Raw genomic sequence first — 12,792 nt, 5'->3', positions numbered from 1 at the left:
CACTGTCGCGTGAAGCAACTAAATAACTGAAATATCTCTACCGTCAAAATAGTTGGTGGTAACCGACTAACGTAGCTAAGCATCATCACTCATGTACTGAGAGACATTGGTGAGTTACCATTAACTTGCTACATGTGTACAAATAAAGCGCGATTAATTTGAGTGACTTTTTATCATTCCAGAACAATCAGTCACAGATAATGCTGTTATTTATGATCAAGTACTGTCTGAAGCACGCTGCACAAATGTTCAGTCACATCTTAATAATATGATGTTGATAATTATTAACTCAACTGAGGGCGATTGGGTAACAAATGGCTAACGATATTATATCTTAAAAAGGTTTCAAAGTTGAACAAAGATCGGCAGCTTGCTTTAAATGTTCAGAAACGTAAAACTGTGCACTTCACAAAACGAGGGGAACGTAGTCATAGCTGGAAACCATCTACTCGTACAAATACCTTGATGTAACAGTACGTCGGGATATGAAATTGTATGGTCATGTAGGCTCAGTAGTGAATTAAGTAGTTGGCAGAGTTCTGTTTATTGGTAGAATACTACAGAAATGCAGTCAGTCTACAAAGGAGACTTATTACAAATCACTCTCGCGACCCATCCTAGAATACTGCACAAGTGTGTGATAACCGTGTCAAACAGGACTAACTGGGAATATTGATTGTGCTCAGATCAGGGCAGCACCAATTGTCAGGAATTCCTTGACCCTGTGAAAGCGTCACAGAGATGGCGAAGAAACTTAAAAGGCAGACTCATGAAGAAAGACGTAATCTATCGCAATAACGCCTACTTAGAAAGTTTCAAAAATCGGTTCTTAAATGCTAAGCCAAGGAATGTACTACAACCCCCAACGTATAGTTCCCGTAAGCATCGTGAGGACAAGGTTACATTAACTGAAGTACGCACGGTGGCATTTGAATATTCGTTCTTCCTGCGTTGCATATGTGAATGGCACAGGAAAAGACATTAATAACTGGTACAATCGTACATGTCCTCCGCCACGTACAGTACAATGGATTGCACATTGTAAATGTAGGTGTAGTCCATACAAAGTAGTCTCCCATACGTAAATGATGCAATGTGCAGGTCAGTTGGTTCATTGTAATAGCCATCTGCGTATCTGGTGCAACATGTCAGATAGCTGTAAACTAGAGTGAACTCCCTAACTTCAAAAAACGAAAAATTGAAAAGGGAGGGTATTTACACTTTACTGGTCTTTTCAGGGACTTTCACACCTTTGAGTTCCTATTATGTCTGAAACAGAGGAGCAATGAACATTTCAACTAATTTCCACAGTCGTCGAATAAAAATATGCAGTTTATCGTTGTACATGTAATTAATTTGGAAAACAATTTTATGGCCACAGATTATTAGATTTCGTGCCAATATATAAATATATGAATTCAAAATGATGCTCCTTCGTTCAGACAGCAGTACTGGAAAAAATTGCAAGATAATTGAATATCATTTGCACACAACCGTACAAAATTACGGACAGGACGATAAACCTGATCCATCCCATTGTACAGGCCGTCTTATCTTCCATATGATGATTGAACGATGGCATGCTGCATTGCACACGAGCAGAAAATATTCATGAGAGTCCGAAGTTTCGAACTGCAGCACCAATAATAAATTGTTTCTACATTACGCCATATCTCTGTTTATTTTATATTATCGGACATCACATAACATGGTATTCAAGCTTTCTATTGAGGTAAAGTACTTTCACGTCTTGTTGAAGTCTCCCAATGCAAAGGCAACATCAGAAGCCTACTTACGCTACACAAAAATCCTTTTATCATCAGAAGAACGCTACCGGTTTCCTGGATTAAACTATACTTCACAAGAGTATGTTTGGGATATCCCACTACGTGGCACTCCGTAACGAACGCTATTACAACGAAAGTATCAGCAGTAGTAATAGGGACAACGGCCTCGCCACATTTGTAACATCAGCCGGCCGCTGTGGCCAAGCGATTCTAGGCGCTTCAGTCCGTAACCGCGCTGCTGCTGTGGTCGCAGGTTCGAATCCTGCCTCAGGCATGGATGTGTGTAATGTCCTTAGGTTGGTTAGGTTTAAGTAGTTCTTAGTTCTAGGGGACTGATGACCTCAGACGTGAAGTCCCATGGTGCTTAGAGTCACTTGAACCATCTGTAACGTCAGATCACGGACGTTAAGCGGTGTCGGGCTTGGCTAGAACTTGGATGCCACTGACCCTAAGCCGGCCGCGGTGGTCTAGCGGTTCTGGCGCTGCAGTCCGGAACCGCGGGACTGCTACGGTCGCAGGTTCGAATCCTGCCTCGGGCATGGGTGTGTGTGATTTCCTTAGGTTAGTTAGGTTTAAGTAGTTCTAAGTTCTAGGGGACTTATGACCTAAGATGTTGAGTCCCATAGTGCTCAGAGCCATTTGAAGCCAAGCCACTGACCCTGATCGGCTGAGGACGACACTGTGGTCGGTAGGTACCGTTGGGTCTCCTGAGACCTGTTCGGACAGTTTAGTTGTAGTATAGTAATAGTAGTAGTAGTTGTTGTACTAGCGTTAGAAGAACAAGAAGAAGTTAATGAAAGAATTGAAATGTGGTGTACGGCAATGAAGCTGAATCGGGTTTGTGAAGTAATCGATGAAGACGTACTAGAGACATTTGGCAAAGAGGAGGACGGTGTGTATGGAATCTATCGTCCAGGGCCCAGTCGACTGAAAGAAAGCGTAGAAGACCTATGCATATAAGTAGCGTAAATGAACAGATCTGCAAAATTACAGACCCGCATCCTTAACGACGCAGTGCTGCAGAACTCTTTAATATATTCTCAGTTCGAATATCACACGTTTCCATAAAACTGAAAAGATGTTGTTCACAAAACAGCAAGGAGTTAGAAAGTGTTGTTAAAGTGAAACTCAGCTTCCCCTTTTCTCGCAAGATATCCTGCGAACAATGAATGATGGGCAACCAGCAGATTCCATATTCCTAGATTTCTGGAAAGCATTTGATAGGGTGCCCCATGGCAGACTTTTAACGACGGTTCGATCACACGAAATACGTTCCCAGATATGTGAGTGGCTTGAAGACTTCTTAAGTAATGGAACGCAATATGTTGTCCTCAACAACAAGTGTTCATCAGAAAGAAGGGTGTAGCCAGGAACGCCCCAGGAAAGTGTGATATAAACGCTTTTGTTCTGCATTAACGTAAATAATCTGACGGATAGGGTGAGTAGCACTCTACGGCTGTTCGCTGATGATGCTGTAATATACGAGAATGTATCGTTGAGTGACGGTAGAAGTATACATGAAAACTAGACAAATTGTATTTTGCGTAATATATGGCAGCTTGCTCTAAATCTTAAAAAGTCTATGGTAATACAGAAGAGTAGGAGAAACAATTCTATAATGTTTGAATACAGTATCAATGAAGTGCTGCTTGACAAAGCGTCTAATAAATCTCTACGTGCAACGCTGCAAAGCGTTATGATACGGAACGAGCACGAAAGACCTCTATTAGGGAAGGCGAACAGTCGACTTCGGTTTATTGGAAAAGCTTTAGGAAAGCGTAGCTCATCTACAAAGGAGACCGCGTACAGAACACTTGTGCGTACCCGTTCTTGAGTACTTCTCGAGTGTCTGGGATCGCCCCCAGTTTGGATAGCTCCGACTGGTCTGGGTCTACCTCAATTATTCTTTCCATCTCACCAGCAACGAAGTCCATAGCTATTCATAATGCCTAAATTTTTGATTAGGCGTGCTTTTAGTAAGGCAGTCATTACTCGTTTCCTGTTAATAATTCCACAATGCAGTCACTAATTAAACATGAGCGGTATCAACACTGCTCTCCTCCACGCCTCCCCATTTTCAGTAGTTTCTGGAGTCACGTTCACATCTACATCAACACAGATACTCCGCAAGCCACCGTACGGTGCGTGGCAGAGAGTACCTTGTACCACCACTAAGCATTTGCTTTCCTATTCCAAGCAGAGCGAGAGAGGAGAAACTCTCTATATGCGTCCATATGAGACGTAATTTCTGGTATCTCTTCTTCCTGATCATTACCTGCAACGTATATTGGCACGAGTTGAATCATGCTGCAGTTGGCTTCAAATGCCGGTTCTCTGAATTTTCTCGGCGCTGTTCATCGAAAAGAACGTCGCCTTCCCTCCCAGAATTCACATTTGAGTTCCCGAAGCATCTCCGTAACACTTACGTGTTGTTATAACCTACCGGTAACAAATCTAACACCCCGCCTCTGAATTACTTTGATAGCCTCCATCAATCCGACCTGGCACGATTCGCAAACACTCGATCAGTACTCAAGAACAGCACGCACCAACCTCCAATATACGGTCTCCTTTACATATGAGCTATACTTTCCTAAAATTCTCCCAACAAACCGAAGTCGACCATTCGCTTTCCCTACCATAGTCCTCACATGCTGTTTCCTTCTCATATCGCTTTGCAGCGTTACGTCCAGATATATAAATGCCGTGACTGTACCAAGCAGCACGCTACTAATGCTGTATCCTAACATTACAGGGTTTTGTTCTCCACTCATCCGCACCAACTTACATTTTCCCACATTTAGAGCTAATGCCATCCTTAACACCAACTAGAAATTTTGCTTAAGTCATCTTGTATCATCCTGCAATCACTCAACTTCGACACCTCACCGTACACCACAGCATCATCAGCAAACAACCGCAGATTTCTGCCAACCCCGTCCGCCTAATCATTTACATATATAGAGAACCACAGCGGTCCTGTCACACTTCCCTGGGGCACTCCTGACGATACTCTTGTCTCTGATGAACACTCGCCGTCGAGGAAAAAATACTGGATTCTATCACTTAAGAAGTGTTCGAGCCACTCACATATCTGTGAACTTATTCCATACGCTCGTACCTTCGTTAACAGCCTGCAATAGGGCACCGTTGTAAGGACTTTGCTTTATTCAAAAAACTGTAGTTTTAGTAATTTTTGTATGTCACGCAGAAATGTAAAGCATCAATAGCATGTGAGTAATAGCGGGCAAAATTTCTGCTAAAGAGACACTGTTAGTAGAACCTTTGCCTGTGAGTGGAGTACAGTCTTGGGGAGAGAGAGAGAGAGAGAGAGAGAGAGAGAGAGAGAGAGAGTAGACTTGTGTCTTGTAATGGAGTAAGATTTGTTTAGGTTGCGCTGTGTGCATCTGTTACATCATTTTTCATTTCTGGAGAGATATTTTGTGAATTCATCGAGGAGACTTCAAAAGGTAATGCAATAGTGCATTTTGCAAGACATCGAAGCGTAGTAATTAATTTGATCAGAAATTTAGAATTGGGATTTTTATGACAATGTAAAAATGTGTGATTTACTGATTTTTCCTGAAAGGTGGACAGCATATGTGTTTGTAAGAAAGTAAAGAGAATTTGTTCAGGTTTTACCACTATTAATGTAGAGTGAATTTTTCTTGTTACAAGCGTGAAAATATTTTGTCTTAAGGATGTCAAGTTTTCTTAACACAGTTACTTTATTGTTTTTCCATCAATCAGAATTCCTCTCTTTATTTCAAGTTTCACGTACATAATTTTACTCTCCCGAGTTCCTCAGTAACAGAACTTTAATTGACAATGATAACTATAGTAGTGAGATTTATGAGCACAAAAGTTTTGTCAGTGTGTCCATAGTTTAATGCATGCATTACACATCACGTTGCGAGTAGTTGAATTTTTATTTTTTTTTACTATCAAAGCAGCTGCAGTAGTTGGAGACACCAGCAGCACAGCATTTTTTAATTGCGCAGACAGGTACTTCATTTATAATTTACGTTTGATACAGTTAACATTTTGAGAGTGACATACTTTCAGCCAAGGCATTTTTGGTAGCTATCCATATTTCATATCTTTCTCTCAGTCAGATTTCTTTATTATTGCTAACAGGACAGTTTTCTTGAATTTAACACAACAGATTGTCTTCTCACAACGAGTGTTGCAGTACACATTTAATGTTGCATTTCTGGTTAACTTTCGCATTGCTGATCACTTTCAAGAATTACGAGGTTACGTATGAACTTAAATATGAGCTTAACTGTTTCTCTAATCACGAATTAACTCCACATTACCACACAGGTAAATAACAGTAAATGTGACTATACATTGCCATACATCAAAAACGAATTTGCCTTTAGAAAAGGGTAAGTGGAGTGTCGCACGAGCGATGCTTTCTAAACCAATGCTGATTCGTGGACACAAGTTTCTCAGTCCCAATTTATTATATTCGAACTGAGAATGTGTTCTAGGAATCTGTAGCAAACAGTAGTTACGGATATAGGTCTGTAATTTAACAGGTCCGTTTTCTTACCCTTCCTATATACGGAGGTGACCTGTGCTTCTTTCCAGTCCCTTGGGACTTTGTGCTCGACGAGAGATTCGCGATAAATGTAAACTAGGTAAGGGGCCAGTGCGGTAGAGTACACTTTGTGAAACCGAACTGGGATCGCATCCGGACCTGGTGACTTATTTGCTTTCAAATCTTTCAGTTGTTCCTCTACGTCGGGGATGCTTAGTACTGTGTCCTTCGTACGTGAATCTGTCCAATAGTCAAATGACAGTATGTTTGTATGAGACTCTTGCGTGAACTTTTTCTTGAACGTCAAATTTAAAACTATGGATTTCGTTTTGCCATCTTCAACTGCCACACTATACTGGTCAACAAGGGACTGAATGGAAGCCTTAGAGCCGGCCGCGGTGGCCGAGCGGTTCTAGGCACTTCAGTCCGGAACCGCGCTGTCGCAGGTTCGAATCCTGCCTCGGGCATGGATGTGTGTGATGTCCTTAGGTTAGTTAGGTTTAAGTAGTTCTAAGTCTAGGGGACTGATGACCGATGTTAAGTCCCATAGTGCTTAGAACCATTTGAACCATTTTTTGGAAGCCTTAGACCCACTTAGTGATTTTACACATTTTCTCGGATTCTCTGCCAGATCTTTTGCTAAGGTAGTTGTTGTATGTTGTATGTTGTATGTTGTATGTTTCGCGCACATATCTTTTCACAGACGCACGAATCTCTACTAATCTTCGCTTGCCGTCGTTTGTGAGCTGTCTTTTGATCCGAGAGTGTAGCGGCCTCTGCTTCTTGAGCATCTTCCGAATTTCGTTATTAAGCTATGGTGGATCTTTTCCATCCATTATCCGCTTACTAGGCACACAATTCTCCAGGAGTTAGGGATTTACTCTGCAGAGGGACTGGGTGTTTGTGTTGTCATCATCGTTTCATCATCGTCATTTGTGACAGTGTCTAGGTTGGACTGCATGAAAAAATTGACTCTGAGAAAAATTGGAACTTTGTACGGGCGCTGATGACCGCGAAGTTGAGGGCCCCACAAACCAAACACCATAATCATCATCTCTCCAGACCACTATTTACAGTCTGCTTGAACTTTGTCCGTAACCACTCTTACTGGAACTAAGTGATGTCAGCTCACTCTCTGAGATGCTAACAACTGCTTATCTGCTCTATCTAGCAGCAACTCTCTTCTAGCCTTCTTGACTGGTTTATTAACTTTCGTGACCGTAGTAGCTACAATGACATCATGATGGCTAATCCTCGTTTATATACTGGCATTGCCTGCATACCCTGTCTTCTTACAACCGTTTTCCATGTGAGGCGAGCAAAAAGTAGAACAAGAGGCGGTGTGGAGTGCAATTAAATCCTAGCCCGCTGTTGCGCCTGCTGAAGACACATTGCTTAGCTAGCCGGCTGGTGTGGCCGTGCGGTTCTAAGCGCGTCAGTTTGGAACCGTGTGACCGCTGCGGTCGCAGGTTCGAATCCTGCCTCGGGCATGGATGTGTGTGATGTCCTTAGGTTAGTTAGGTTTAAGTAGTTCTAAGTTCTAGGGGACTGATGACCTCAGTAGTTAAGTACCATAGTGCTCAGAGCCAGCCAATGCTTAGCTTGTTGCCTGTAACATCACTGGCCACTGCTGATGTTCATATTAAGGAATACGACGCCTGTAACTGATGAAAACTGACTGTAGTGCTAATTTGTAAGACCTGCCGGTGAATGCCAGTGAACTGTGGGGGGCAGAAGGGACCCAGCGGTTAACAGGGACGAAACGGAAAACTGGAAGGTCCAGTAAGAGCTTCCATACAATTTTGTAGGCTTACGTCGCCTGTCTTAGTTAATATATGTTATTGCTATGGTTCCGCGTCATATTGCAAAAGAATCATCATTGGCGATAATCATTATTGACATCACAGCTACAGTGGCCCGCTTCTTGGTTTACGAGTGGATTTTGTTGTCCAGGGTTCATTATATATCTTTATGCGTCCTCTACCGATCATGGCATTATATCACAATTTTAAAATCATCGATATTATTGGCCTCCTGTTCTGGTAGAAGTGGAATACCTTACTGTACGCCACAAACCTGTCTGGGACATTTCGCGTCCTTTCCGTTTTCTTCAACGAATCCGTTATTGGTTTATAATGACGCAGCTAACTATAGAAGGCTGACATTGTTTGTATGAATGTAAGTAGCTCAAAACTAGTTATCAATTAAACTCAAATAGGCTATTAAATGTTAACAAAAGCTTTTACCTTCATGGCGGCTGCGTGAGTTAAAAAGATGACTTCGAATGTAATATTGCGCCAGTCGGGCCCTTGTGCGTTCGTCAGTGTGTAAGCAACACGCTACTGGAATCGACGTTGTTACTGAGTATTCCGCCATCTGGGAAGTGCGTTCTGTCATTCGTCTCCTGCAAGCTGGAGGAGCCGACGCCGCCGAGGTGCATCGTCGATTGTTTTGTGTGTGCGGAAATGGGGTTACAAGCAGGGCTGTTGACAAAATGTCGAGATATCGATATTCCCCCAAACAGTATCGGTATATAGGTCGGCGATATTTTCTTCACATATATATCGATATATTGATACCAAAAAGGCAATAACGAGAACCGATATTTTTCTTTTGTATTATTTTGTTTTCACAATTTTCAGTAAATATTTGAAGTTGTTCTTTTGAAACTGTAGTAAACCATAATTATGCTTTCACTGTTTGAAGGAGTTTTCCTAATTTTTGAGCTTTAGTCACGTCTATCATTTTCTTTCACTATGAGAAGCAAGTATATGTGGCACAAACGAAGAAGTCCCATTGCACTGTTTCGAATGCGAAGAAAAAGCACACCAATTGCTTTAAAAATCATGTGCATTCTTCAACAGCAGTTGCTGAAAATGATGAACAAAATTCTAAATGACAAGATTGCGTTTGCGATGGGCGGATACGAATAAGGGAAAATGCTGACGTAATCGACGCTCGGTGCTACCAACAAGAACTGCAACATTTAACTTCACCATGCAATTTTGACACTACAGCTGGTAGTTCGCTGGCTGTTTCTGAAATAAAAGACAGGTAAGTCGACATGAAGTGTTCCGGACAAATCCTATACGTGATGGAACCGAACAACACACCCATCGTACACCGTTTGTTCAGCCATTTACATACAAGTGCCATTTTTAGCACAGTGGTCATCGTCAAGCGTGAACGTGCATCGTTTTTCTTTCAATTACTTCTCTAAGGGATTCAGATGGTTGAAATGGCTCTGAGCACTATGGGACTTAACTTCTGAGGTCATCAGTCCCCTAGACCTTAGAACTACTTAAAACTAACGAGCCTAAGGACATCACACACATCCATGCCCGAGACAGGATTCGAACCTGCGACCGTAGCGATAGCGTGGGTCCAGACTGTAGCGCCTCTAACTGCTCGACCAACCCGGCCGGCTCTCTAAGGGGGATAGCCAGGTTGCTAGATCGTTGATTTAAGAAATATCTAATAATAAATCATTACTTGAATATTCAGCTCTAAAACCGACAGTATATTTTCAATGTGCAGCCGATATTTTTATAGGACGGTGTCCAAGCTTTTCCCTTAGATGTATCGATGTAGCGGTACTTCGTTTCGATAAGTCGACAGACCATATTGATATTTCACAAATATCGATGTATCGTATATGCAATATTTTTAAAACATCGAGAGTCCTAGTTGTGAGTAATGGCTGCTTGAGGGAGTGGTGCAAAAGTTCAAGGTGGCTGGCACAGATGTCCATTATAAACGTAGTTACGGAAGACATACAGGTGTGAGCGATGAACTAGTGCAATATGTTGACAAAATTTTGCGTGCGAGACTTCCGTCCACGCCAAGCGGCTTTCATCCCTTGCACAAGATGAAGGCCTGGCTGGCTACTCAGTATTTCACGACCGCAGATGGGCTCAAGGAGGCTTTCAACAACTGAAACAACAGGCGGCATCATTCCTCGATGAAAGGACAAAGGCGGTAAGGCAACAGTACAACAGATGTTTGAATTTGGGTGGAGAATATGCTGAGAAGTAATGTCAGTATGTCTGTACCGACTGTATACAGGGCGATTCAGCTGGCACTACCTATAGGTTTTTATGCAAGCGGCAACACCTTCCAAAAAACGTGCGCCTGATTTTCATATTCTCCTACTCGCTACGCGTAAATTGTAAGTCCAACAAAAAAATGAGTAGGACCTCTTTGTAGGAAATTTAATTTACTTAAATTTTATACTGGGACACGTTTTCGCTAGAGGCCGTAGTTTTCGAATTATTCAAGGAAATGACCTTCAAACCCGTTTTTCTTGAATAACTAAAAAATTGTGATCTCCAGTGGAAAAGTATCCTTTACAAAATTTAGCTCCAATAAAGTTCCTACGGAAATGTCTAGTGGATTTTTTCTGTAGACCTAATACTTCACGCATAGCAAGAGAGAGAATGTGAAAATCGCACATGTGGTTTTCGAAAGCATTGTGGGTTGCGTAAAACCTATAGGTAGCGGTACCTGAGTCAACCAGTATTTTAAAAAAAAAAACATGTTTTTTATTTTTTTAGTAGCCAATCAGAAAAAGTTTTTTTACGGCTAGCCCTATTACATATGATGAACCAAGAAGTGCGCACTCGGACACCACAGAGTAATTATTTGCATTCTAATAGCTATTTTACACGACGGCACTTAGTTGAGCAGCTCGTTGCGTGAAGCGAGTTGCACGCGGATGGTTTCGTGTATGACCGTAAGCAAAGCGTCACCACTGTACATTTCAGTTTCGTCGTTTTGTGAGTACCGTTGTCGTGTAGTTCTGGTAGCTGTACGAGTTGTGGCGGAGTTAATGATTATTTGCATGAAATTACAGCTTAAGAAAAGAAATGCGAAAAGTGTTTGCTTTCGTGACTGGATAAATAAAAGATGTCAGCTAGGTCGTTCAGCGACCGTAGTGAAAGTAATTGGTGTGGAAGACCCTACAAGGTCTTTTGATCGTCTTAGAACGATACCCAGAGCACTGCACGTTTCTTCTAAAGGAGTCAATAACGTAATAAGGAAGTAAGATACTGTAATGCGTGAAGCATTGACGCCAGAATTGGAACTACAAATCGCATTACGTGCAATAGAGTCTACAACTCTCGACCTGTTAGAAGATGCAATTTCAGTTGGTGATAACGCTTTTCCATTAACATCATACCCGGTATTTAACCAAGCCTTTATCATGGCGTGTAACACTGTATGTATTGCGTATTGCGTATTGAACCGGGGATCTAAAAACGACGGAGAAGCCTCATCCCGCCGTAGCCCTCAGTGGTTCACAACCCCACAACAGGCCACAGCAGTTCACCCGCCCCACCGCCGACCGCCGCCCCACACCGAACCCAGAGTTACTGTGCACTTCTGCCCCCAGTAGACCCCCCCACCCCCCACCCACCCCCGCCACGCCTGGGAACGTCTCATACCAGACGAGTGTAACTCCAAGTGATTGCGTGGTAGAGTAATTATAGCGTACGCGTACGTCGAGATAGTGTCTGCGCAGAAATCGCCGACATAGTGTAACTGAGATGCAATAATGGGAACCTGCCCGCATTCGCCGAAGCAGATGGAAAACCGCCTTAGAAACCTTCCACAGGCTGGCCGGCACACCGGGCCTCGACATTAATCCGCCGGGTGGATTCGTGCTGCGGACCAGCACGCCTTCTCGCTCGGGAAGCAGCGCGATAGACAGCGCGGCTAGCCGGGCGGGCTGATCCTCCCCATTAGTTATCCATATCATCAACGGTAACTCTTCCCTAGCCCCATACATTCCGACGTCCCCTATCCCTCACACAAGATAGTGTGGAGAGCTAATCCAACCAGTGTTTGGATCGAAGACTAGAACAGGCGGGAAGAAGTTTGTGTTTCGGCGACCTCACCTGAGCAGGTGACCATCCCTGCGGCGCGACGTCTGCCACGGAGAGTCCTCGTAGCGGTACGCCTTGCGGATGAGTGGCGCACACGAGCAGCTCAGCTTGTTCCCCATGGCGGCGTCGGCAGACTGCGGTTGTCACCAGGGCTGCATCACCTGCCACACACACACCGCTCCGTCACACCCTGCTACCTCTCACTGCCACCACCAGTCACTAGACACCTCCAAGTGCATAAGTCGTGGCGGAAACATGTTGCCGTTCGCTCACAACAACACTTGCTACATCTAGATCTACACACAAACACACACACACACACACACACACACACACACACACACATATGTCCGAGGGAGGACTCCGCGCAATTTCAGGATATTTTTGTTCAAGCTATAGAGAGTTATTATTTCACTCTACAGAAAACATCAGTCGAATGTGGCTACTTCGCCGCGCGGAGTGGCCGCACGGTTAGAGGCACCATGTCACGGATTGCGCGTCCCCTGCCGCCGGAGTCGTTCATCGGACATGTTTGTGTGTGTTTGTTTTGTTCTTAGGATAAGTTAGTTTAAGT

At 43.3% G+C, this 12,792-nt stretch overlaps 1 protein-coding gene across 1 annotated transcript in view; it reads right to left on the bottom strand.

Annotated features, from left to right (window-relative positions):
* Positions 1–12,377, bottom strand: part of LOC126419657 (protein still life, isoform SIF type 1-like) — a 255,372-nt gene extending 242,995 nt beyond the window's left edge. Inside the window, exon 1 of the mRNA XM_050086846.1 lies at positions 12,231–12,377. Coding sequence (XP_049942803.1) covers positions 12,231–12,337 — 107 coding nt within the window. The 5' untranslated portion in view covers positions 12,338–12,377. The remainder of the gene's footprint in view (positions 1–12,230) is intronic.
* Positions 12,378–12,792: the final 415 nt, after the last annotated feature.

The sequence above is a fragment of the Schistocerca serialis genome, chromosome 9 (genome assembly GCF_023864345.2).
Source record: "Schistocerca serialis cubense isolate TAMUIC-IGC-003099 chromosome 9, iqSchSeri2.2, whole genome shotgun sequence".
In the NCBI taxonomy this organism is placed as follows: Eukaryota; Metazoa; Arthropoda; class Insecta; order Orthoptera; family Acrididae; genus Schistocerca; species Schistocerca serialis.
The sequence above is the reverse complement of the archived record's forward strand: the minus strand, read 5'-3'. Positions and strand labels throughout refer to the sequence as shown.